At 40.2% G+C, this 27,417-nt stretch overlaps 1 protein-coding gene across 3 annotated transcripts in view; it reads left to right on the top strand.

The window, feature by feature from the left end:
* Window positions 1-22,480, top strand: part of znf512b (zinc finger protein 512B) — a 47,690-nt gene extending 25,210 nt beyond the window's left edge. For 2 of the 3 annotated variants that reach the window (XM_079477383.1, XM_079477384.1), the window contains exons 3-17: window positions 3,379-3,470; window positions 3,710-3,838; window positions 5,786-5,994; window positions 6,540-6,766; window positions 9,502-9,573; window positions 11,267-11,401; window positions 11,594-11,721; window positions 12,917-13,006; window positions 16,191-16,289; window positions 17,449-17,637; window positions 18,320-18,625; window positions 18,800-18,901; window positions 18,985-19,047; window positions 19,933-20,031; window positions 20,918-22,480. In XM_079477383.1, the coding sequence (XP_079333509.1) occupies window positions 3,379-3,470; window positions 3,710-3,838; window positions 5,786-5,994; window positions 6,540-6,766; window positions 9,502-9,573; window positions 11,267-11,401; window positions 11,594-11,721; window positions 12,917-13,006; window positions 16,191-16,289; window positions 17,449-17,637; window positions 18,320-18,625; window positions 18,800-18,901; window positions 18,985-19,047; window positions 19,933-20,031; window positions 20,918-21,256 (2,279 nt within the window). In that variant the 3' untranslated portion in view covers window positions 21,257-22,480. The remainder of the gene's footprint in view (window positions 1-3,378; window positions 3,471-3,709; window positions 3,839-5,785; window positions 5,995-6,539; window positions 6,767-9,501; window positions 9,574-11,266; window positions 11,402-11,593; window positions 11,722-12,916; window positions 13,007-16,190; window positions 16,290-17,448; window positions 17,638-18,319; window positions 18,626-18,799; window positions 18,902-18,984; window positions 19,048-19,932; window positions 20,032-20,917) is intronic. The other variant, XM_079477385.1, reaches the window with a different exon arrangement.
* The last annotated feature ends 4,937 nt before the right edge of the window (window positions 22,481-27,417 follow it).

The raw sequence follows: 27,417 nt of genomic DNA, 5'->3' as shown, positions 1-27,417 counted from the left end.
AAATACAACATCATACGTCCAACTTGTTTTTCAACAAATTGACCATGTTAAGCATAGCATTGACATAGCATGTTACCTCCACTTTAATGGTATTTTATTGGTTCCCATCCATCAGAAAACATCCCACCCCAAGACCCCAACACAGACACTTTCCATTTAACCCATTTATATACAACTCCCACTATAAACATTAGATCCATTAGAATTTCTGTGATGGTTTCTATTGTTTTTGTCAGCAGGGAGTAAGTTCTATTACAGAAGGTGGGGTCTGATTTTATCATTTACGATTTGATTGGATGTCACAAGAAGGACAACATAATATTGCCTGTTGCTTATCCCCCACGTGTTTAACATGCTGATGAATCACGGCCAGTTTTGATTAAGAACGTCAGTAGGATCAATTTTGATCTCATGTCTTGCTCTGGATTCTCAAAAGCGCCTGGTTTCAGTCGGCAAACACAGCCTACTCCACCAGCCCCGGTGAACGGGGTCATCGGTGGGAGGAGGAAAATATAGAGCAAGCCAAGCCACTGTTACAGCTCAGATGTGAATAAAGGGCTGATAGTGGGGAATCAGTGACATGTAATTAGCACGCTGTCTGGTCTTAGACCCTTCCTCCCCCTCCTCTTCACTCTCGCAGCGCTCACCCCTCCCACATGCTTCTGTGGAGAGACGCAGGGCTGCTGTGATGGAGGACACGGCTAATTGTGAGAGAGAGGAGAGTGCCAGTGAAAGAGCCTGCCCTCCACACCCACAGAAAGAGAGAGAGAGAGAGTGTGTGTGATCCTTAAAGGGAAAGGTCACCCAGAAAAGAATAATTATTTCATGTACTTTCCTTATTTTATCTCAAAGGCAAATTACTTTCTGCATTCTTCAGTGAATATTCAAAGTCATACAGGCATGCCAATGAGCGTCTGTTTACCAGAAGGTGTCCAGCTTTAGATTTTGCGAAAGGGATAGTTTACCTAAATATCTTTTTCTATAGGGTCTTCGACTAAGGATTTACATAGTCGAATCAGAATTGTCACGTCTTGCCTGTAGTCGACTGATGGTAAAATCGCATGCGTGGGGGCGACACCGGGTGGTTAACAAGGGTACAGCGCCAAGTGCAGCACAACAACAAACATTCATTTACAGAGTCTTTCGAACAGAATATATCTTTATAATAAATTAAAATTAGCAGATTCAAGTCACAATGTGCAAAATAAAAATCTTACACAACATGTCTGAAATGAAGGGGAACCTAAATTCAAAACACAAGCCACAAATAGTCAAATTAATTGACATTTTCCTTAAAAATTCACGTAACAATGCTCTGCCACTTACTAGTGCAGATCACACCTGAAAACTATAAAACAATTCTTGATAATAATGATTTCTTTTTTATATACGGGAATACCAGTTCATTACCAATGAACTACCAATAAAGTTACTTTATTTATCGCATGTAAAGGAGGAATGCAATAAAGCATCTTACCATGCACAGTCCAAAAAGAGGACTCTTTCAGTGCAGAGAATGACAAGCTCCAAAATCTGCAACGTGTTTGCTATATGTAGAGTTTTTTTAATAATATAACTTTATAATTTTTTTGAAACATGCAGTGCAAAGTTAAGTCTTACGTGCATTTACAGACAAAGTGTTCATTCATATTTATATGCCCAAACATTCAGTAAGTGTTTTTTTTGCACATTCACTTGCGAGTTATCTGCAGGTTCGTGCGGAACGTGCTGCTTCTCACAGCACAGAAGACATGGAGAGACGCCATCCTGCACTGGGTCATAGCCAGACCTAGCGCTCATATCGCCGGGGGTTTCAGTACCCAACCCCATAAATGTCCCATTTCTTTACATCATAAATAATGTTTTGAGCAGCGCAGTGCGTGCCCGTCTGCTACGCCACTCCCCACCAAAATGGCACGATCGCCTTTGCATTAAACCTCTGCGAAGATTCGACTGTGAGATTGCTAGTCGAATCAGGTTCCTCCTATCGAAGCATCGAATCTTCTACTATACCGGGTCACCCTTAATTTTTTCCATCATTTCCTCACCTTTTTGTCAAACTTGAATGACTTGTGAACTCTCTTTATGTATTGTCTTGCTCCTGGTTGGTTTGCTTTTGTTTCTTTAGCATTCATGATACATTTTATGATACAAAATCGCCAATTTAATAGTTTTAGTATAAAACATTCAACACAAATAATAAAGCTATTCTTTTTGGTGAAGCTCTTTAACCTAAGGCCCAGGCGATGTCATTGCTTTTCATGTGCCAAAAATGTGATGCGCCATATTACATTTTATACCAGGATCTGTTTGAATACTCCATTCTGATTGGCTGGAAGGTGTGCGTTGAAACGGTTTAATGCACAGGTAGTTCCAGTCAGCTTCATTCATGTTTGAATGCACAGTGAGATAATAATGGCTGAATTCTCCAAATTCTCTTTAAAGGGAGCGTGTCCTTATAGTGCCGTGTCAAAGATTAATGGTTGATTTACTCAAGTCTGTGATCGGTCTTTATAAACACGATCACTCTCATTTACACACACGCTCACTGCAGACAATACTTTGTAAGTGTCCTTATTATTTCGTTGCTTAGCAGCTGTAAGCCAGTAGTCCTCTATGGAGTATAAGCGTGTAATTAGCTGCAGTTTGCTAAAAGTTTGACCTTGCCACCGTTCGTATGCATGTGCGGCAATCTTCTGTGACCTCCTCTAAACAGAAACCAACACATGATATTGCCTCCTATTCTCCCGGGACTTTCAGGAAATAAGCAAAGCTGCTAATTTGCACGCAGAATGAATCTGCAGTTGACTGTGTCTCTTAATGTTCGTTCAGCTTCACTAAAGTCCCAGAGGGCACATCTGAAACATACGCAGCGTTGTTAGGTGTTGGGGGGAGTTTCTTGGATGATCGGTTATCTCGAAAAATGGTTAATGGGTCTTTGATAAATAAAACAAGGGTCAATGAACAAGACCTGTCACAATAAATACTATTTATTCTTGATATAATGAAGGTTTCTAGCAATGAAATGAAATGAAACGAATAAATAAAAACATAAATAGTATTTATTGAATACTATTAAAAACAATGAAAAGAAAAGAAAAGGAATAATAATAATAAATCAAATCTAAATAATAAATCAAATCTTAATAATAAATAAATTAATACATAAATAAAGGGTCAACGAATAAGATCTGTCTCAATGAATACTATTTCTTCTTGATATAATGAAGGAAAATAAATAAAATAAAAGACGTGTTGATGAATAAGGCCCATCACAATGAATTCTATTTCATCTTGATATAATGAAGGTATAAAATAACCTAAAATGCAACACATTACAAAAGTAACAGAAGTGTTTTCTGTTTCGTGACTTTAAAGGCTCTTTCTCAGGTTCCTCCTGTAATGAGAAGTCAGAGGCCAAGAAGAAAGGGCGCCCCCGCGTGGAGGTGCAGGAACTGCGCAATATTCCTGTGAGTAAACCCACAAACTATTCTCTCTGGCTAACGCTGGCGGCGTGCAGATAAGCCAGTGTGGGATTTCGGGAAATTTGTTGTATGCCATTTGCGAAATGAGTAAGGGGACTTTCCAAATGATTTCCAACTGTTGTGCTTATAGGAAAAACATCTCATAAAGGAAGCGCAGTGTGTGTAGATCGAATGCTAATACTTTTTAATGACTGTGTGTTTGTGTTGTGTTTCTCTGGCTGCAGGCTCAAATGATAGTTCAGTGGAAAGAGGAGTTTAAAAGTTGTTCCAGGGTGAAATGTCCGTGCTCGGGCTGCTGGCTGGAATTCCCCAGTATTTATGGACTTAAATATCATTATCAGAGATGCCAAGGGGTAAGATCAAGAATCCAAAGAAAACACCACGAAACACATGTACAACCAGCAGAATTCTGCATATACTCTAAGTGGGCTAACAAACTTAATAGACAATACTAAGGCAATAGGTCTGTTTGAATACTCGATTCTGATTGGCTGGATGGGTGGTTCTTGGCCTCCGTGTCGTGCATTAAAATCCAGTTTTGGACAAAACTGCTGTAACAGCGATTGTAACAAAACACTTCTAAAAATGTAGAACACTTCAGACACTTTTGTCTTAAAGAGTCATTGAATGATTATATTATTTGTTAAATAATTTAAGTGATATTTTAAAAGCTGTAGTCCCAGTGCGAGTGCCAGCATGCTGCTAACAGTTGTTGTTAGACTGTTAGCACGCTAACGCACACCTCATTGACAGCTCGCTAAAATCTTCTCAGTGAAGTTGTGAGAACACTCTATATTTATTCATCCTCAAGTTGAGGTCTTTCACAAAGTGTTTCTTTATTTTATCACTTTGAATTATTTTTTGTGAAATAATTAAAATATGCATAATAAATATAATAGTACGAAGTGAAAGCGTGGCTAATTGTTTTGTTGACATTAGCACATAAAATTGTATTGCACAGCACTCTGGAATGCTTGATTCTGATTGGTCAGTCATGCAAAGGAATGTTATTCCTAGATAACACCAGTCTTAAAACAACAACACCGGGTCATAAAAATTATTTGCTTACAAATTGTGTCTTGGCTTAAAGTAACAGTTCACCCAAAAATTTTAATTATGCCATTAACTCACACTCAAGTTGATCCAAACGTGTAAACATGTCTTTGTTTTGATGAACACAAAAGAAAATATTTGGAAGAATTTAGGAAAACAAAGGCGTTTTGGGTCACCTTTGATAATTATTTTAATGCTAGTCAATTGTTTCCCGGACATCTCAGTTGCTAACATTCTTCCAAATATCTTTCTCTGTGTTCAACCAAACAAAGAAATGTAAACAGGTTTGGAACAACTTGAGGTGAGTAAATCATATCAGAATTTTCATGGGTGAACTGTCCAATTTAAAACGAAAAGGAAAAGTGGTAACACTTTACATTAAGGTATCCTTCATAAAGCATTTATAAATGTGTTCATTAATAATAAAAAAGTCATTCACAAATGCATTAAGAAACAGTTATAACTGCATGCATAAAAAGAGGGATTCTGATGAAATACCTGCTAAATAGTGAGCCATGTTTAACTCTCATGTTATAAATGCTTAATAACTGTATGTATTCATGATTTATTTGACTTGAAAGCCGATTTATTATTATCTTGATGTTGTTTGCAATATAGGCTGTCAGACTGGACACTGCAGGGTGTTATGTTATTTTTCTTATACCTGCTCACTATTTGGCAGGTATTTCGTTAGAATCCCCCTTTTTATTCTTGCAGTTATAACTGCTTTATAATGCATTTGTAAATGCATTATTAACCATTAATTAACACATTTATACATTTTTCATAAAGGTTACCTTAACGTAAAGTGTTACTGGAAACGTTTGCATTTGTTACAAATATAATTTGCTCATTAATAGTTGGTAAGGTAGTTGTTAGGTTTAGGTATTGGTTAGGATGTGCTTTATAAGTACTAATAAACATAATGTACATGCTACTAGTAACTAGTTAATAGTGAGAATTGCCCCCTATATTGAAGTGTAACCAATATTTCAAATCAATATTATTTATCCCAAAAATCCCTGATTAGAATACATTTTTAATGTAATGTACCAGTATATGACCCGTCTAGTGGTTTTACAACAACATAATCAACAGAAAAACGTATGTTAACACTTTCATTTTGTCGTGCACATGTTATTATAGGCTAGGTTTAAAAATGCTCAGTTTTATACTATATGTTCCATCTTGTTCGCATGCTTTCATCACTTAAAATGACACAATATTACTGTATGTGTGTCATTCAGGCGACCATAGCAGAGAAGCTGAGTCACGGATGCCCATACTGTGAGGCTGTGTTTGCCACGAAGGTGCGTCTTCAAAAGCACAAACTGTGGAACCACCCAGAGAGGGTCACCGTGGAGACCAAGTCCAGGGTCACCCTGGATACCAAACCCGATCTCAAGTCTGAATCCAAACAGCAGAAGAGCCTTGTGAAGGGCAATGCCAAAAAAAGGTATGAAATGTCAATGCCCCGTTTCTGAAACAGCCTTAAAGGGAAAGTGCACCCACAATAAAAATAAGAATAAAAATCATTTTTTTCAATCTCATGTCATTTCAAGCCTGTATTACTTCCTATGTTATGCAGAACATAACAGAAGATATTTTGAAGATTGTTGGTAACCCAAACACTGTTGACCCCATTGTATGAACACAAAACCACTGAGACATTTCTCAAAATATCTTCCTTTGTGTTTCACAGGCAGAAGAAATGTTCATATACAGGTATCTCTTAAAGGGTTGACCATTTTGCTCCTTATTGGTTTTCTTGTGTTTCATTTGCATTCATGATACATTTCTGAACTAAATTTAAATAGCCACTTTCAAAGTGTTTGGCATAACAATTTAACTCAGAAACTAAACAACAATGATTTAGTTCAGGAGGTGGTTTGTTTTCCACACGGCGATCATTAAGTCCCAGGTGATGTCCTCGTGTATTACTATGGTACCAGTCCTCCGTGCATTGCCTGTAATAGCCTTTGTTCCCTTCGCTCCCCTAAGGCCCACAGAGAACAGCCCTCCGTCGCCTGCATTTTTCAAGGTGAAGAAGACCCAGGAGGTATCTCAGCCCTCACAGAATGGAGAGTGCGCCCCCCAAAGACCAGAGAGGAGACAGCAGCACAGTTCCCAGCAGCAGGGGACGTCCGTAGACACTGGGGGCAGTGAAAGCGAGGGGGACAGTCTACCCCCAACATACCCCGAGGAGGATCCTGAAAGAATGAAGCACAGTAAGATTGCTACACACTAAGATTTTAATATTCGGGGTGTTCTGTGATTCTCTGAATATTTACTATTGTAATACCATGGTATTTTTTCAAAGTACTGTGTAATACCATGAAAGACTGTGGTGATATATATACAGTATATACAGCCGTGAAAAAAATAAGCGACCATGTCCAAATTTCAAATAAGCATTTCTAGATGTGTTCATTCCAGTATTTGTTGTATATAAATCAAATCTCAAGCCACGTTTACACAATGACAAACTGAAAACTTTTTCTTTTGCGGTTTTGAAAAGTTTCACGTACACAAGACACCGCTATTAAAACAATCCGCGTTTAGACAGATCCGCAAAAATGCGGATTACGATATCACTTTGTAAAGAAAAAATAACCGAATCCCTGACAATTGATTGACGGTTTATTGGAAGGCGGACTTCCGCCGCTAAAGAGACCATACAATACAGAGCGCTGCATTTCTCCTCATTCATAGTGAAGAGAAGCGTGCGCACATATACAAACAAGATGGTGAAAAGTTTGGACATTCGAAAGGTTTCCTTCCATTGAAGCTAGTCAACAACGCCATCGACAAAGTTGTACAACCATCTACTCGTCCTCCCGGGTCTGATCCAAAAGCGCCGTTTAAAAACTCTTAGTCGCCGTGAATGAGTGTTAAGATTTTGCTGTAGGTCTCCGCTGGTGGTTCACTGGTGTAGTAAATCTACACTTTGCTGGAGAAGCGTTAACAAACTATTGCGCAGCATAAAAAAACCCATGTAATCCGCCATTGTTGTATTTGTTTCTCCTTTGTTGTGTTTTGGTGTACACGCGCATAACACACTCCCACACCTAATACGCATGCTTACGATGTCGTTTTCTCATTCTTGCGTACTTCAGGAATTACACGGAAATTAGAACACCTTGGTTTTCACCTTGGTGATCTTCTCTGTTGTTTTCACCTGTTTCTCCAGTTTCCATTTTCTGAAAATAAATGCAAAATGAAACAATATTTTTATTTGAAATTCGACAGACCTGACATTAACCCTATCAAACTGGACAGCATCCTGCTGAAAAACAATAGAGCCCTGCCCAAAACACATTTAAAAGATTTAATGGAAATTTAAGTGGTTTAAATTGAAACTATAATGGCGTCTACTGGAGTGTAATGGATTCTATTGTATCGTGACTTTTCTATCGTGATATGTATCGTATCGCAAGGCCCTTGCCATACTCAGCCCTAATATATACTGTACATATATATATATATTTACTTAAGTAGCCATGGTATGATACCATTACTGTCCCATGTTGGGCTGTGTTGTGTTCCATTCAGTTTTGCAAGGATTGTCTCATTTTGTCCTATTGCTCAGTGGTAGAGTATTGCATCAACAGTGCCAAGAGTTGTAGGTTGGATTCCTCTGGAACATACAAATGACGAGTTGTCATTTTTGGTTAAAATATCCCTTTAGTGTTTCTTTGTTTGCGTATATGTAATGTGTGCCATAATGTGTTAAAATTCTGAAACCTCAACAATGTCTGTTGATTTGTTACATCAGTAACATGAAATATTTTATCAAACCCATCTACAGAAACTCATTGGTAACACCTAACCAGTTATTCCTCCATCAAGAAAAGTAGGCCCACTGACCTTCTAAGTCTTTCCCGGGCTCGAGCCCCGGATGAATATATGACTTCAAAAATACAGTTTCCTTTTTTCGCCCACTTAATTCTTTGGAAGCAAGAATGTCCTCCATTTCCTTCCTTATTAACACGTCCCAGAATGCCCTCAACACTGAGTCATTGACATTTGTCAGAAAGGGCGTATTGGCCCTTTAAGCAGCAGTGTGTAGAGCTCTGTCTCAGATACGTCTCAGGTCATCAAGTCTCTGTTGTTGCTGGTGGCGGCTGTGGTCTCTGTCTCTGTCTGGCAGAGACGCAGTGTGTCGAGATATTGGCGCGGCCCTCGTTGTGAGGCCGCTATTTATTGCCACCCCACACACAAACATGGCTCTCCCCTCTGGCTCCGACATGGAAAAACAAACGTAGGGGCCGTGTACACGAATGCTATGAAGTTTGAGTCTTCGGAATGAGCGGCGTTTGTCAAACTGCTTTAAACTTTAGCTTACCAAGCTGCAAGTTTTTCCTTTGAAAGAAGCAGCTAGCTACGCTAAGCGGTACAAAAGGCTGCTGACTTTCTTGCGTCTATTTAGTAGTAATTAGAATATTAGCAATTACGGTCTCATTTCTTTACCCTATTTCACAAATGTAAGCTTATAACAATATGTTATTAGTTGAATGTAGCCAATTCTTTTCAGCAATGGTCAAGTGGTGTAAATATGTGTACAATGCAAATATTGAGGCCAAAAGTTTGTATTAATGCAACCATCATGAAGTAAAAAACGCTTGAAAAAATAGTCCCTGATCAACTGTGAACAGCAACAGAATGCTGCGCAGTGATAAACAGGTGAAGTGGTCGTAGCTGTGCTTTATCGTCAATGAAACATCTATTGACCAATCAGAATCAAGGACATTTATAAATGTAAATATACCACATGTCTGTCAAGGTATGTTTTTGCAGTCTTTAACTTTTACCTCTCCATCGCCATCTCTGTTTATAACACAAAATTGCAGATTACCTTACATATCTTTGGCGTTGACGTAAAAAAAGCATACAAACCGACAATTCCTTGTCCTTCTATTGAGATGTTTGACCTCTTGTTGTTGTTGTTCTCCATTTGAGCCAGGGAGGAAGCAGAAAACTCCAAAGAAGTTCACCGGGGAGCAGCCGTCTATTTCAGGAACGTTTGGCTTGAAAGGTACCGCAATACCAAACACACTCATGTTTTAATAGCTACTATAGGTTTAAACAACTTTTTTGAACAACAAATTATTATTAAAATTGCCTGTTTATGCTGTTCTGGCATCAGCACTGTTCCCGGTTATAAAGGTAGCATTGGGTGATTATTGGTGTCTCTCAAAATAAGATCAAATGCAAATTGTCCACAAGATGTCATAACAGTAAACATGCTGCTGGGACACATTTTAAATAATTGGATGAAGTGCTCAACGAGCCCTGAGGGGGAGCTGCACCACAAGGCAAGCACATTCTTATTCTAGTTTTTCTGGACAAGACTTCGGTGCGTAACTCATCACACACAGTTTGTTGTAGACCCGTGAGATGAGTGGAGCGCTGTGACTTTTATAAGCACTTTTATAAGGTGTACGATTTTCGTTGGGCCGGCGGGAAACAGGCGAAAAATCCCATAGAGTTAACATTGACAGGTCATAGCTCCAAGGGAGGATTTCGTAGAAGCGTGGGCTCAGCATTTGAAGAGGCTGGCACGCTCTGTAAGGGCGAACCTAACAATGGTGTTTAAGTTGTACCCCTGGGGCGTTAGAACCCCCAGAAGAGCCCCATAGACTTAAATGGTGAAGGTAATTCTGCATGGAAAAATATATTTTCAGCCATGTTAACTACAGCTACTTTACTTAATTCCAATCTCATTTTCTGTCAATGTGCAATATCAACATTTAATGACAGGATTTAATTTGCAATATCACCTTGAAAGTGCAAACTTTTACCATCAATATTCATATCAATGGATTTACTTAATATGAATTATTATTGTTATATATATATGTGGAATAATAGCAACAATATCACTTAATCACTACTGTTACTTCCCATTTCAAATAAAATCTTGTGTACATTCGCACTGTATAGTCTACAGTCTGTTTATTGTCCGTGATATCATGTTTGTCTTTCTTACACCAGTCCTCCAATTTCGTTGTATGCTAAATATACAATGACATTAAAGGCTTTCTATTCAATTCCATTCTATGAAAAATATTACTACTATAGTATACTACATAAAGATTTGGTACATAACTGCATCACAGTGTTATAAAGACAAGGAGGCGGGCTCATTTTACTCCAATCAGTCTTTAAGGATCATTACGCCACGCCCTAGCAGCCATTAAGAGTTTCCTTGCAACTGCCTTTATAATATTAAAAGAAACTCCAAATTCAGGGGTAAAATATAAAGAACAGAAAGTATTTTCTTCTGGGTTGCCATGACCCATTTTATGAAGACTTGTTGCCACACAATTACCTTTGTTAGCCTTTTAACAATATCAGAGGGTGGTCTGTCAGACTTTCAGAATTCAATCCAGTTCTCTGTTAGATAAACACCCTTTAAGACTTCTGAGGAAACGTATGCCATTTGTTAGTAATTATCTCTGTTGGTGCTAATAGTTATATTATAAAAGTGTTTCATTTCCTGTTGAAACCATAAAAGTCTGAGACACACAGCACCACAACACTTTGGAACAATGCAAATTGTGAAAAGCGCTATATAAATAAAATTGAATTGAATTGAACTACCAGAGGATTAGTACATGCTTCTTTAACAGGTTCTTTTTAAACCATGGTGCATTTGCCATTTCTGTGTTTTTTTATGTTGTGTGTGGTCTTTACTTGCTCTCATTGTAGTGTGCTGTGTTAAACAGGGATGAATAAAGTGGAGGAGAAATTGAAAGCAGGCCGGATGAAAAGGGCGGAGGGGGCTTTGTTCACAGACGAGTCCCAAAGGAAGCAGTCAGCTCCAGCAGCCACTAGAAAAGAATCTACTGCTATCAGTTCAGGTCTCTCTCTCTCTCTGTATGTTTCATATCACATCACAGTCTTGTTGGTCACATTTATACGCCAAAGGAGTGCAAAATAAGTTCATAAAGCAAAATATTAATTTAATATAGTTTAATTGAGAAAACAAAGTATAAAGGTAAATATAATAGAAGTAAAAAACACTATAAATAAAGATGTTTCTTAATTTTTAGTGCCCCCTGCTGAAGCCCAATGGCAGAACACCATCTCTGAGAGGGGAGAGGTGGTTTGCCCAACCTGCTCTGTCGTCACCCGCAAGACCGTGCCGGGCCTTAAGAAGCACATGGAGATCTGTCAGAAGGTCAGAGGTCACACCACATATCAGTCCAGCTACCTGGATAACACTTTCCAGATTAAGTATCGATGGAAACATTCAAAATAAAGTGTTTCAACTTTGACATACGTGTGTAGTATTAACACACTCAACTTCCCGCTTGCTAAACAGCATTCACAGTACCAAACTTCCTCAAAGTACAACACACAGTGGTCACGAATGAAGAGAGAGTATAAAATGTTTAATGTATGACTTTCCTCTGTTGTTTATACAACCAAACCACAGAGGAAAGAAAACGGAAAGTGTTTCAGGCGTGCAATTAGACACCTCTCTCTCAGGACCCCGCGCACCGGCCCGGAGGGAACCATTAGGAACACTTTATTGATTAGAGAGATTCAGCGAGCGGCCCTACCCAGGGTACATCTAGAGAAACGTCGTATAGTGCACAAGTCTATTAAAATGACGACATGTCCACTAAAGGGGAATTAATGGTGTGTGTTATTGCGGGGTCACAAGTAATTGTAGTTTTTCTGGCCTCTACCTCAGACCTGTGTGAAATCAATGGCAGCTGTGATCGGTTTTGTGGGACTCAGTTTTTTATGTTGGTTTTAATCGAGTTATGGTAACTGGGTCAGTGCTCTTACATGAGGTTTACATACTGAATTCTGATTAATATTAGAAAATGCTGTTGCATATGAACACTGCTACTCTGGTATTATATACATCATCTTCATTATTCTTAAAAGCTGCAATTCATACATTTTTTGGTGAAAAGTACATATGGATAGTTGACAAATATAATATATTATTTTATATTATTGATATGTTTATTTGCCATATAAAATAACAATGGAAATAAATATCTTATATGCTATTTTATTCACACTATAGGACACATTATACGTCTAAAAAAAACAGTGTTGTCAATCTTGTCCTTATCTTACCCAGATTCAAAATGGTACGCTTATAAATGAGTTTGCAATTTGAGCGGTCGGGTTCAATTGACCTGATTGACCTGTAGGATAACTTACTTTTGAAGAGCGATACAAAATTATGCTAATGTGAATTAATTATAATTGTAACAAAACAAAGATGATTAACAATAGCACAGGGGCCGTCACATAACAATATACCATATTTTTGAATACCGACAAATGTAGTACATTATATAAAATATCACATTTGGAGGTTGACATCATAAACGTTGCTCTTTCTCCCGCAGCTGCGTGACGCTCTCAAATGTCAGCAGTGCCAAAAACAGTTCCGATCCAAAGCTGGACTCAATTACCACAGCATGGCTGACCACGCTAAGGTGAGTGTGTCCAGTGTTCCCTTTCTATCGGTGTCACGACGTTGTGTCGAGACTGACAGAATGGGGTTTGACTTGAGAACCTATCATCTCTGATTATACTTTGAAAATGTCAATGAACTTGTCGAATGGGACGGCACGCCAGACTCTGCCCCGTAAATACTGGTATAAAATATCACCTTTTTGTTCTTCGAAACCTGCGAGGCTTATGCTGAGCAATTTTCTATTCTTCCTACTGGATCTACGACGCAGAGCAACGGATCTCGTCTAGGTGTTTGCGACTTCCCGTTTCAGTAGCTGGTCATCGGTGTCTTCAAAGAGCATATTTCTAAAAGAGCAAATTCTCCTACAACGTGTACATTTCACCAGACATGTCTCGCCACTGTAGTCTTGGGTGCTACCGCCCAATCCTCGAGCCAGAAAGGCACGATACCTGCGTCACATGTCTGGGTCTCCAGCATGTTCCGTGTTCCCATCACGTCTCTCTGCCTGCGCACCCTAGCCCCTTGGACAGTTTTGTCCTTCTCCGGGCTGGAGTCCTGCTAGAGGCAGGGGGTGAGGCGCGCCGTGGTATGGCAGATGCTTCCCTGCTTGACTGGGGTGCGGAGTGCAACGGGCAGGCAGTGTCGGTCCGCTGGATGGGCCCCCACCTGCAGTGGCATTCCAATTGCCTGGATTTGCTGGCTGCTTACCTTGCAACGATGAGGCCCCTGCCTCTCATTCGGGGCAAACACGTGCTGCAGACAGCATGGTTGGCATAGCGTTCGTCAACCGTCAGCTGGCATACGTTCATGGCAGATGTCGCAACTCACCCGTTGCGTCCTCCTCTGGAGACAGCAGTGGGTGGTGTCCCTGCATGCCATTCATATCCCAGACGATCTCGATCAGACTGCCGACGTGATCTCTCGACAGCTCACTCCTTGGAAGTTGGCGTCTCCATCCCCCGTGGTCCAGCTCATTGGGAGCAGTGCGGGCAGGGACAGTTGGCCCTATTTGCCTCCCTGCAAACCTCCCATTGCCCACTTGGGTACTCCTTGACAAGGCCTCCTCGGCACAGCTGGCCACATGGCAAGCGGAAGTACTTCCCCCTAGTGAGCCTCCCCACACAGGAGCATCTAAATCTGCTAGTTGCGCCCGTTAATCCTAATCAGACTTGGTTCTTGGAGCTCAGACTCTGATGGCCACTCCCCCCTGAGGATTCCCCTGAGAAGAGCATGGTCTGGCACCCATGACCAGACCTCTGGAACCTCCATGTCTGGCCCCTGGATGGGACGAGGAGATCCGAAGTGACCAGTCTTCCGTAGTCATGAGCACGGTCTCTCGGGCAAGAGCACCAACCACTATGCGACTGTCGCTATAAGTAGCGGCCTTCTCGCCCTGGTGTGTTTCCCGCAGCACAGAGTGCCCCGGTCTGTGTCGTGCTGGGGCCGCATGACCCAATCAGCAGATTCCTAAGGGCCCGTGCGTAGGGCTAGTCCCCCCGTCAGTGCTCCGTACTCTGCGTAAGGCCCTGTTTGAGCCCCTGGAGAACCCGATCTTTCTCTCTTTAATGATGAAGACGCTTCTCATGTCGGCACTCGACTCCATCGGGAGGGTAGGGGATCAGCACGCACTCTCCATGTCCAGCGGGTGCCTAGAGCTGGTGTACCCCACGTGGGCTTGACCCCAGCCTGGCCACATGCCCAGATTCCCCACAACTCCTGCCTGGGACCAGGTGGGGAACTTGCAGGCACTGCCCCTGGGAGGAAGTCCCAACCCTCTCCCTGTCGTAACCAGTACGCACCCTGCGCCTCTACTTGGACCGAACACAGAGCTCCCGCTCTGAGCAGCTCTTTGTCTGTGTAAGGGGACAGCAGGGAGGCTGTCTCCAAACAGAGACTGGCGCACTGGATCGTGGACGCCATCACTTGGCATAACAATCTCAGGCCGGAGGTTAACCCTGGTATCTGGGCTAGTGCTCCACATGTAGTGACTCCCCTTCTTGGGTAGTCCCAACCGATGCTTTCTCACTCTTGGTTCCCCTTTCGGCGAATCTGTGACCTTCCCTCGGTGGACACCTGTACAGCCGGTAGTAAGAACCTCTCTTCATAGTCACACAAATTGATGCCTTACCACACCACTGGATGGTTACGATTCGTGAGGATGATCACTCGTGACTCGCCCAGGCCGGTCAGTGTCTTTCCACTGGAAATCGTGACGCGGCGCAGCACCTTGGCATTTCCGACAGGAACCCCATTCTGTCAGTCTCGACACAACGCTGCAGCAAAAGAGGGTGCCTCTCAAGTTCCTCAGCCCAAAAAGGTCGTCCCATTCACCAAGTTCGTTGGATTCGGAGATGATACCCCATTCAATCAAACCCCATTATGTCAGTCTCGACACAACGTCTCGTTCCCTCCATCAGAGAACCGAGGTTACATCCGTAACCAAGACGTTTCATGTTATATCCAGTGACAATTACAAAGAAGTCCACATCAACCTCTGACCTCAGTTACATCTCACAATTTTCACACCATATCCATCCTTCGGCATTATTTCAAGACACAGAGCATCCATTAACCTTGAAAGTTTAACCACCCATATGGAAGAAGATCTAGCCCTTTAGCAAAGCCTAAACAAAGTTTACTGGAAGAATTTCCCCAACACTCCTGAGATATTAACAGCTCTCCTGCCGGTAATCTGTCTCACCATCAATGTGGTAATGATTCTAATCTGCCATGTGGATTTTTTCTGTCAAATTCCAGGCGAAAACTGAAATCAAACACCACATCACATAATGTGATAGTGTCCCATGTGACCACTGTGAGAATCTGCTCAAAAACAAGAGAGAAAGTGGTTTAAGAGGGGCGTGGGGAAATTAGCTCTGCCATCTGCTATACTTTCCAAAGAAATATGTAAAATTATGCACAACCAAATGTCTCAGAAACGGTATGTAACATTAATGAGGAAGTGCATTCAATACTCTGTTTTGTTATGTGAGTGTGTGTTAATAGTGGAATAACTCTTGGGTTTTGGTCGCAGTGGCACACTTTAAGGGAATGTACTTTAATCACCCTACAAAAACTTTATGCAGTGGCCAGATTTTGGTGCAGAGTGCCGAGCCTTTGACCTTCAGTGATTGCATCTCTTTTCTTGTCAAGACTCAGAAAATCTTTAATGTGTCTAACTGTGCTTATTTCCTATTTCGAAGCCCTCGGTCAGTGAAGTTGTGGCTGGGGAGGAGCAGGAGGAGAGAGAGAGATTACGGCGCATCCTCAAACAGATGGGCCGAATCAAGTGCCCCAACGAGGTAGCAATTTATCACCAATAATTCTGTCTGTCCCCAATTCATCTTCATTTCTCCACTTTGTGTTTTGCTTACATTCTGTGTTTTGATATTTGTCTGCCTTTGCAAACTTCATCTGTTCCCCTATCTGCTCCTACTTATAGGGCCAGATTTACTAAACAGTAGGGGTATTTAGGAGCATTTGTGTGACTGCACATTTTGTTTTTCATTACTGTACAGAACACACTAATAACTGCAGAAAGTATGTGCGTGCTGTGAGCTGCAGTCACCGGCTCGGCCATTTATCGACAATGTGATTTTCCGTACAGGGGCGCCCCTTTCCCACCGTTTTTCTTTGTAAACATGCACTAGACGGACGAGTTTCAACGTGTGTCTCTCGTGTCTGCATCGCCTCGTGCATAAAAGCACTAGTATTTACGGCGTATCGCAGTGCGCAGCTCACGGCTGAAAAGCAGCAGCTTTTCTGGGAGAGTTGTCTATTAAGGGACTGAGAAAAGTTGTTACCTAACGATTTGTTATGTTCGAAAAAAACTTTCTGAAACCTGTGGGAGTGTATCGAGCGTAGAAATACTAGGTCATACGTCCAACTCGTTTTCTGACCAGTTAACTATGTTAAGCATGAGAATACGACACGTTCAACACTGTAAAGAAGTCAGAATGCATGACACATCGTTGCACCACCCCTTTAATGTGAGTAAAAGAAAATGTTTCCCTATGTATTTCATCATTGAGGGTTTCTTTATTAAAGTCTAAAAATCTCGTCTCGTTCTCGGTAACCCAGTCTCGTGGGATAAGTGTCTCACCCCTAATTCATGTATGAAAATTGATTTGTTGGTCCACCAGCTAGACCAGTATAACACACCCTAAACCATTGCAGACAGACTCTAATTCCTCTGCGGTTACTGTGATGGAGACAGAGAGGTAGAGAGGGGAAGGGAAAAGATGAGGAAATTCTTGAGCAATTCTGTGTAGTTCCTCGTGACTTGTGAAGAATGTTAATGTAGTGCAGCTTTAGACTGTCTGTGTATTAATTTACTGTTCTAAGGCTTAATCATTAGCTTAAGCTCCCGAAGCGTTACATTACACTAAAAGCATGTGTGTAGAGTGTAAGCACATACACTTCAGTGACTGTGACCGAATGAAGTATGTTTGTGTCAAACAGGGCTGTTCGGCTCATTTCTCCAGTCTGATGGGATATCAGTATCATCAGAAACGCTGCGGCTCAGATGTGAGTGAATCAGAGAGGCCTATTTTCCTCTGCCAGCATTGTGGTAAGGCCTATCGCTCCAAAGCTGGTCGTGACTACCACCTGCGCTCCGAGCACCCCCCCACTGCCCCATCCATGCAGACGGTGAGATCATACGGCCAGATCACGCCGCACTACCTTTGATGTCTCTACCAGACTGGTTTTATTGATCGAACATTAATCCAAAGCAGCACATAATAGATTTTATTGAGTAGATTATATTTTGTATGTGATTTGAATAGAAATGAAGTGGTGAGGGACGTTCAATGTCATACAATGTGTCAAATTATACATTTCTGATGGGTAGAGCTGCAAGGTATTAAAGACAAATATGATAACTTGCTACAGTATTAATGCGATGCGACGATGTATAACCTTTGAATGATGTCCATGATTTTTGTTGTGGACCCACAGCAATATTACAGTAATAAAAATGGATGTAAAAAACTTCATACCATCTACAAGTTATGCTGCGTTCATGCGATTAGATGCAAACTTGTGGCGACTCAAGCCAGAGTAGTCTTGCTTTTTGGCTATACGTAACTTAAAAAATATTCAAATCATTCTGTTATCGCTTCTTCACTTTTTCAGCATCTACGTATGTTTATTCAGGTAACATTGTACAGTTTTAAGAATCAGGATGTGTGAACTTTCGAATTGGCTTACTTTTATTTATTGGGAAAAAAATCCCAATGCTGGTTATATAAGTTGCGCAAGCATTGTGGGAGTTGTGGTATTTGTCAACACAATGGGTTTATTATCTGACTGACTGTTTCTCTCTATGTAGCTCACTGCTGATGAGTGGAAAGAGGACGAGAGCAAAGATGAGGAGGAGATGCAGGAAGATGAAGGACCTGTGCTGAAGAAGGGCAGCGAGAAGGTGAAGAATCGAGAAGAGGAGCAGGAGGGAAAGAAAGAGAAAACCGAAGCAGATGAGCTGCTGGATTTGGAGAGGACGCCCAGCGGCAGGGTGCGACGACGCTCGGCTCAGGTGGCTGTGTTTCACCTGCAGGAGATCGCAGAGGACGAGCTGGCCAAAGACTGGGGCACGAAACGGCGCATCAAAGACGACCTCGTGCCAGACATCAAAAGGGTAACCACACACTCCTCAAAACACGCCTCCAAACGCTATACACATTTCACACATAAATATAATCACATTCTCTGCATCTGTGGTTTACAAATATTAAACTAGAACCCCCCCCCCCCCCCCCTTTGAATCTCTGCTTTTTCCATCACTGTTTTTATTTCATGTTTGTTCTTTTAGCTCAACTACACACGACCAGGCCTCCCCAGCTTTAGCCCCCAAACTGTGGAGAGCTGGAAGAACGAAGTAAAGGATAAAGGATTCATCTGTTGCCCCAATGTCGTAAGAGACTTTATTGTTTTTTACGACTGTTTTTTTAACAGCTAGTAGTGCTCCTATAAAATGTGTCTTTCATCCCATAACAGAACTGTGAGGCTATCTACTCAAGTGTGTCTGGTCTTAAAGCACACTTGGCAAACTGCAACAAGGTACAGTCTTCTGTATACTTTACAGCGGGTCTATGTCTGTATATGCTGTCTCACAAAACCCAGTGAGCTGCCTATAGAATCAAAACTGACAGAAAATGGCCGGTTTCACAGAAAAGCTAGTCCCGGTCTCAAATGAATGTTTGAGCTGTCTTGGCTGAATATAACTTCCTTTGACATATCTTAAAATATGTGACCCTGGACCACAAAGCCAGTCCTAAGTAGTACGGTGTCAACAATACATCGTATGGTTAAAATTATAGAGATATAAAATCTTTAGGATATTACGTAAAGATTATGTTCCGTGAAGATATTTTGTAAATATATCAAAACTTTACTTTTGTGAGTGGACGCAGCCAAATCGCAAACAAAAATGGCCTGAAACACGCCAACAAACATCACTCGCTCCTGAACGCTCTTTGGGAATTACCCACTCAAGTCTGGTATCTGTGTATAGTTTATAATATCAGTTTTCGGGATCATCTACTCTCCACAATGTCATTACAGCGGAAAGCCAATAGAGAACGTTAAAACAAACCTGTTTCTTTTTAGCAAAGCTCCGCTACAACACCTCTGATGGACAACTTCAAAGTCAATTTTCTTATTTATTTATTTGCACCCTCAGATTCCAAATATTTATATCTCGGCCAAATATTGTCTTATCTTAATATCTAGGATTTTTTTAAGATTGACCCTTATTATTGTTTTGTTAGTCCAGGGTTACATATACAGTATCAGTGCCATTGTTTTGTCACAAAGTGCACACCAGTAATGTTTTTATTAGTTTGTTTGATAGCTCAAATGTCAGTTACTAGGTTTTGAATAGAGCTGTACTATATTGCTTATAATTCTTCATCAGCCTCAATGCTATAATTCCTCTCTGGACAGGGAGGGGGCGACATAGGAAAGTACACATGCTTGCTCTGTCAAAAGGAGTTTAGCTCAGAGAGCGGCGTAAAATACCACATCAGCAAGACACATTCTCAGGTAAAGCAAACGCTCCCACAAACACACCACATGTTCAGCAAAGTAAACTCAGGACAATCATTTCATAATATTACAATATATACAAGACTTAACTTTTTAGCCTGTAAGTGCTTCAACCTATCTGACAGTACTGTATCAACTATTGATGTCTTTTTGGTGCTGATGAAGCCATGAGTATCTTTCCTGCCCAAAACAAAATGATTGCCCCCATAAACAAGTCTGATCATTCCAATACACATATTTAGTCTCATCATGATCAACATTTGTTCTTGTAAAAACAGGCCTTTATTGATAGTTTTTAACCTGTTCCAGCTTAACTGGTCGTGTGTGGTGCTCGCAACGTCATAGGTTTGAATGCCAGAATTTGAACACACAAACTAAAAAATGTGGCTTAAATGCACTCTAAGGCCGTGTTCACACTTGACTTCTTTTTTTAAGCCAACGTCAGCGTCTTTTTCTGAAAAAAACGGGCCACGTCAAGCACCTTTTTCAAAGCTTACCAATGACAGAGACCTGTCGTTTCCATAACAAAATCCGAGGAATTTGATTGGTCGAGAAGTCTCAAGTTCGAAAAGCCTGTCGGAGAATAGTCTTGTATTTCTTGCGAGACATTTGGATCGTAGTTTTGTAATATGTGATTAGTTATTGCAAAGACGCTCTTTGTTTTTCATTCAAATAGACGTCAGTTACGCTGCCTATGAATCCTGTCTGCCTTTGTGCACAAAAGTTATCTTTGAACACAACGGCGCAAGTGTTTTTTAAATTAAAAAAGGGCCACTGTCAACTTGTCAAAAACGAAGTCAAGTGTTTCGCCCTGAGGCTCTTTGGATCAAAGCTCCTGTCAGATACGTAAACCTAACTTGATTTGGTCTTGTTTTATGCACAGAACTGGTTTAGGGCATCAACCCATGAGGTAACTAACAACAAAAGAAGCGAGCCAGAGAGCAATGGCTTACAGAAAGTGGTGAAAAACGGCGTGCCTGGAAAGAAGAGGGGAAGGAAACCCAAAGAGCATCCCCCGGAGATGACCTTCATCCCAGCAGAGACTCACAGCTTCACTCCTGCTTCAGTTCAGATTCCACCTCAGGCCTCTGAAACTCCCACGCCCAACACCCCGATCACACCCCCTACCCCAGTGGACAGTGTGAGTCCGGCCCAACCCAGAGACACACAGCCGCTTGTAAAGAAACGGGGCAAACCTAAGAAAGCGCCAACCACTGAGTAACACAGCATTTGCTACGTCAGCATCAGACGGGACGCCACCGGTAAAGGAATAAAACTTGATTACATTGGGAAATGAAGGAGAACACAGAGGACGGAACTAGCAGATCGAGAGGATGACAAAGAGTAGAACGTTTTGATCTCGTATTGATTTCATACTGATCTTTGTGTTTTTTAAGCCAAGTATATACATTACGTGTGTGTTAACGGATGGTATATATTAGTCCTGTTGTTTTTCCATTCCATTTTTAGAGTTAATTTTGAAAAGCTGTCCGCTCGATAAGAGTTTCCGGTTGATATTCATCGCACGATATATACGTAGGCATTCACAGAAGCTTTTTAGATGCAAAGTTACGAACATTTCTACTGAATTTGTGGCTTAGCTGCGTCAAAACATGTCCGGTGGTTTCATGTTTTTGTGTTCAAAGAATATCAAACTCATTCAGTTAGCATGGTGAGCTAATTTACTGCTACAGATATACTCTGCTGTGTATATATAATATCTATATCTATATATGAATATATTCAAAGCAATTCATTTTCGTCCATCGTTTTCAAACGAGGTGGGTCAAAACAAAGTCAGTCTTTTTCAGTGGTAATAGTTTTGTTTGCTTTTTCTTGGGATGCATTTAGGTTGGTGGCGGCTGAATTAAGGGTTGGATTTGAGTCGACGGCTGTTGTAACAGTGCGCTGCTGTGCAATAGTGTTGCTTTTGTGGTTTCGTCCTGTCTCTTGCTCGGAGTTGTGAGAGGTCTGAGCACATAGCTTTGTGTAACTCGCATCTCTTTGGGCTGTTTGCAGTAGTCGTAGTTTGCAACAGTTGTTCAGAGACTCCTTTAACTGCTTGGAAATTTGGTAGTAGTTCATTTTGTCTGCTTTTTGTTATAAAGAACAATGAAAATGGGTTTTGGTTCCTATTGAAAAGACCAGTATTGGTCTTGTCATACAGGTGCGTAACTAAGAAAGAATAGTGCAGATGTGTAAAAGAAATTCAAACAGATAGAAAAATTGTTTGTGGTGGCACATGCTGCCCTGTAAATGAATTAAAATATGTTGGCTGGAAATTGATCTCCAACAAAGCACAGGAATGCCCTTTGACATCTGTGATGTCACCAGTGCTCGCATCAGCTACATTTAGTGCTGCTCAACAGAACGGCTCCAGCTAGCACTAAAACATCAAGTACACTGAGTCCTCCAAATGGTTGTTTGCTTCAAGATAATTTACCCCAAAATAAAATAAAAATCAGTAAGATAAAAGTAAATGGTGATGAGGCTCTAAAGCTCTAAAAATTACAAAAGTGCACAGTAAAAGTAGTTAACTCAGTCTTAAAGTCCCCATTTTTCCATATTTTGACGCATTTCCGAGAGACATCGAACTTTGAATGAGAAAAATAGTGGGCGTGGCTTTCAACTTTATCTGCGATTTGATTGGATGTATAAAAACAGCTGTTGCATTTTGAAATGGAACTGGCAGCAGACTGACAGTTAAAGGGGAGGAGTTAAAGGATGCTCCACACAAGCCGTCCAATATACGTCATCTAAAATGAATAGTTATTACAGGACAGAAGTGCTTTTACAGATTTTAGGAGATTAGCAGGGCACACTCATTTTTTAAAGAGAATGACCCACATTGATGAACTATTTACAATGAATATTTAATGAAAAAATAGGCAGTGTAGTTTTTTATTTCAATTGGACTTTAGTATCAATTGTGTGTTTTAAAAAGGTTTTTACGTTATAGTATATGTAAAATATATGTAATTTTACAGAATATTACTGTTCTAATTAGCAGAATTTTCACATATTTAAAAACAATGTCAAATAAGAGAAATAGACTGCAGACTTACACAAATGTACATTTTCTTATACGTAAAAGTTACTTTACAATTTTCTCGTGCCCTGTTTTTAAAATTTTTTTATTACAGTGTACAAAACCGTAAATCACCCAAAATGACTTTACTCATATGAAACACTACTATGATACTGTTCTTTTTTTCACTTTTGGAGCTGGAGAGCCCCTGCCCCCATTCACTTTCATTGAATGTAAAAAAGCTGCATAAACTGTAGTCTGCGATTCTTAAAAATATATTTTTCCGTGATTCACGAAATAAACACAGATCATTTCCAATATCTTTATGTTCGGCTCGAAACTTAGAATTGTTAACTGGCCGAGCTGCTCCGTGGAGTACAAGCAATGTGTGTTGAATGCACTTAAAGACCTCAGTGACTGTATGCAATAGCGAGAGAGTTTTGCCAGGGTGGAGGTCTTGTACGTAATGTGTACGCACTATAACGCAAAGCATTGGAAGAGCACAATCAGATGGATCGCTTCAGACTCTTAACTGAAGACTTTGGGTTGAGAATCAGAGAGCGTCTGTTTAGAAAGGGACGAATGAATCAGCACATACTGATTCCCAACCTTCTGATAATAGCCGGATCGAGAATAATGCGTATCTTGCACTTTAACCCCTCCTCCCCCCGTCCCTCCTTATCTTGCACTTTGCAGGCACTGTTAGGCTTCCATTCTCCCAACCTTACGAGTGGCTCTGTGTTGTTTCAGCACCCTTTCGTAAAGATCTCAGATCAGTTTTTAATCTGATCACAGTGCAGTTCGGAAAGGCGTTGTGATCCAAACCCAGTGAATGTTTAAGGGAACTATATACCAATTTGAAATCAAATCTATGTCAAACAAGATGTTTTAAGCCATAACAGTTGCCATAAAGGTGACTAATGGAAGCATCATTTTTATTCTTCCTCAGTTTGTATAAAATACTATAGAATGAAGAAAATATATATAATTTGCAACAGAAATTAATTATCTATTCCAAAACAATACTAATAATTCTTACTGAGGTACTTGAAATCATGAAGAAATGCCATAAAATTACTAGAGTACATGTCACAAATGGAAGAAAGCATAAATTATTAAAATATATTTATCTAATAAGAAGAACAGAATAAGCTCAAGGTTGCATACATACATATTTTATATAATATTTGTAAATGTAATCTTAATCTTATAGTTGCTTAAGAAAACTGGGGTCAGTCTGCTGTGGTTTTAGGCAAAAAGGTGCTAGTAGCCAATCTACCTTAAGGAATGTTGCGCATGAAATTGTGAACCAGTTACCAGTAAGTCACCATTACCATGGAGCCCCACATGTCTGACATGAAATACTGTAGCAACTCCCCTTTTAAAGCTGCAATCGTAACAGTTGCCTCTCCATCGCCATCTCTTTTTAAAACATAAAATGGCAGGTTCATGTGAAACTGTGAAACCTGAAAAACTCAATTTATGAATCGTATTATAAGCTTACGGTTGTGAATAATGGTAATGTTTAAAAAAGTGATTGTATATTTAAACCCTCAAAAATGACGGATTGCAGCTTTAACTGGCCTGTGCTAGAACCGATGTGTCATGCATCAAATGTCAAGTTGTTCTTTAGCTTGACACTAAATCCCCCGTTGCACTTAAAAGGTTGACTTGCATTTACTTGGTCTGTAAAAACATTCATCTCTTTTGAAAACATTGCGGAAGAAGAATAAGAAAAATGTGATGGGTGTTGCCATGTTAAAACCGAGTGAGGTGCTCCTCCCGCAAAACATGTTGTTGAGTTTGCTAATTTGGCAACAAACGTACTGTACGCAAGAATGCATTAAATGCACCATCCAATCGATCTCTCAACGTGTATTCTTGTGTTGCTGCTTCTCCATGACACTAGCTAACGTTCTCAAGAAAACCGATTGAAAAGTTGAAAACAGCGCCCCTAGTGTCGTGTTATGAATTGCAGTCTGACATGTTTTAAAATCATCTTGCATGTAGTTGCGTAAAGGTATGTTTTGGGCTCTGTACCGACACTGAGGTGTAACGTTGCTGTCTTTAGTGTAGACAAGCAATTGTACGTTGTGAGTTTCGAGTTTAGCCCAGTAGAGTTCGTTTTAGTTGTCACATGACATTTGCCATCTTAATGACACTAAAGGTGGTGTGTAGTTTCTGCTAGGAGTTTAGTGTGTGGCTTCGATTACCCGTCTTCCTAGATTATGTGGCGTACACATATGCAGCCGTTTTAAGATCACGACACTGCAACAGATTTATTTTCAAATCTAGCAATAGCTTGCAGTTGAAAGCACTACTGCAAGGTTAAATAGGATTTCCAAAGCTTGGTGCAAACTGTATTTACTTTCTTTTGCTTGTTTGCTTCCTTGTTTGTGACATAGTTGCTTTAATCAGTTTGCATATGATCCTGCGCTTTTCTATACAGGTCAAAGTAAATGTCATTTCGTCAAACAATATACACGGTTTGTGTGTGTGCGGGCGCGAGTGTGTGTAGGTGTGTATCTCTGTATTTAGCGCACTTGTAATCCCATGAAATAGGCTTGAATATGGAGTGTCAGTAGAGATTTTGGTGAATTTGATTGTGTGCTGTGGATTTTTGTACAAAGGGGGTCTGTAGAAAGTGGAGCCTCCTTCCAGTTTTTAAAGAATCATTCTTTTAACTGTTGCGTGAAATGAGGATTTCATAAGTTAGAATTTGATCCATCTGTATTCTGACGGTGAACGTCCTTAGAGAAGTTTACAAACAGAAGTAATTATGTTTGATTTGAACTTACTCTAGCTTGCCCGTTGTGTCCCGGGACATGAGAAAAGGGGGTCTTGCTTACATGCTCTATGTCCACCCATTAACATTTCGTCCCAGACCCTGTAAATTTAAGTGACGTCCCTGGTCCAGGGTGCAAATGGGTAGTCTGCAGAAAAAAGAGGACATTTTATTCAGATGCTCTAAAAACTGTTAAAGCTATTAATACTTATCAAATGATGACTGTAATGAACACAATGATCTTGTCCTTTAAAGTATTTACCTAGGTTGATGAGAGTTATGAATTTAAACTGTTATTATCTCTCTTTTTCCCCCTGGTGTATTAACTGTGCATTAATACCCTTCAAATAATTAATAAAATGTTAAAAAGGATTTGACTCCGTTATTTTTTCTTTGTTGATGTCACTAAATTTACTTTTTTTAAAAAGTAAATGTTTCTCAATTATTAGTTATAAAAAATACTGCCATAATATAAATCAAAAATTGCACCCGAAATACTATATTATTATTATTATGGCCAAAAATATAGTAAAATACAGTATATACTAGAGTGACCACCCAACAAACCAAAAATGGAACAATGGGACAGCAATGAAAGTTAGCGTGAAACTGGAATATAATAACGGAATGAAACTCATAATATTTATTTTGTCCTTTCCAACTTCAACATATTTAAGGCATAGATGAAATGTTACAGTTTATTGGTGATTTCAAATTAAGGTTCACTGTGCCCTTCAGATGCAGAGTCATCGTGTGGTAAACGTGTTGTTAGCTTCTCGAAAAGAGAGAGCTAAACGAATAAAAAAACAGATAACGAAAAATAGTTTCTCTTTTAAAATGTATTATTGTTAAATATGAATGAAAATGTAATGTTATTTGCAAATCATTTTATTTGAATACGCTAACCACAACCTAGTGTTGTAATCGAGACCACCAGAACCAAGACAAGACCGAGACTAGAGGGTCGAGACCAAGACCAGCACTCCCAAAATTCATTCAAAATATCCACAAAACACTAAAAAGTAATAATAAAAGACATAACTTGCGTGATTTATTGTGTAGTAATGTGTGTGTAGGATGTTATATTTTTCATGTTTTATCACCCACCTTACAAGTTTTGTGCAGGTAAAAATTCTAACAATTAAACAAGAGAAATTTAAGTCTGTGTGACCTTATGCACAAAAGTTCACATGTGTTCTAGATTTGTTTGGGACTAGCCAAAAAGAACAAAAACTTATGTTTAATCGTGTCTTAAACTTAAGTCACTTATTAACTCAAGGTTTATTGAATAATTATACAAATAAATTTCACATCAGATGTCATAAATCTCATACAGGCACCGTTTTGGCAATCACATACCGTGGGGCTTTGTTCATTGTGTTCACAGATTTCTTTAAGACAACCCCCCATTCTTCTCGTACCAGCAGTAAGTGTAACAAAAAGTAACAGAAGAATCAAATAAGGAACAAGTGGTGAATGCTTTTTAAGTTTTACATCTAATCGCATGAGTTATGTTAACAACGCACCAGCAATTTAGTGTAATTCCCACAGTTGTGGGCTAGACCGGTCT

Source organism: Barbatula barbatula (assembly GCF_947034865.1).
Source record: "Barbatula barbatula genome assembly, chromosome: 17".
Classification (NCBI taxonomy): Eukaryota; Metazoa; Chordata; class Actinopteri; order Cypriniformes; family Nemacheilidae; genus Barbatula; species Barbatula barbatula.
This window is presented reverse-complemented; position numbering and strand designations above follow the sequence as displayed.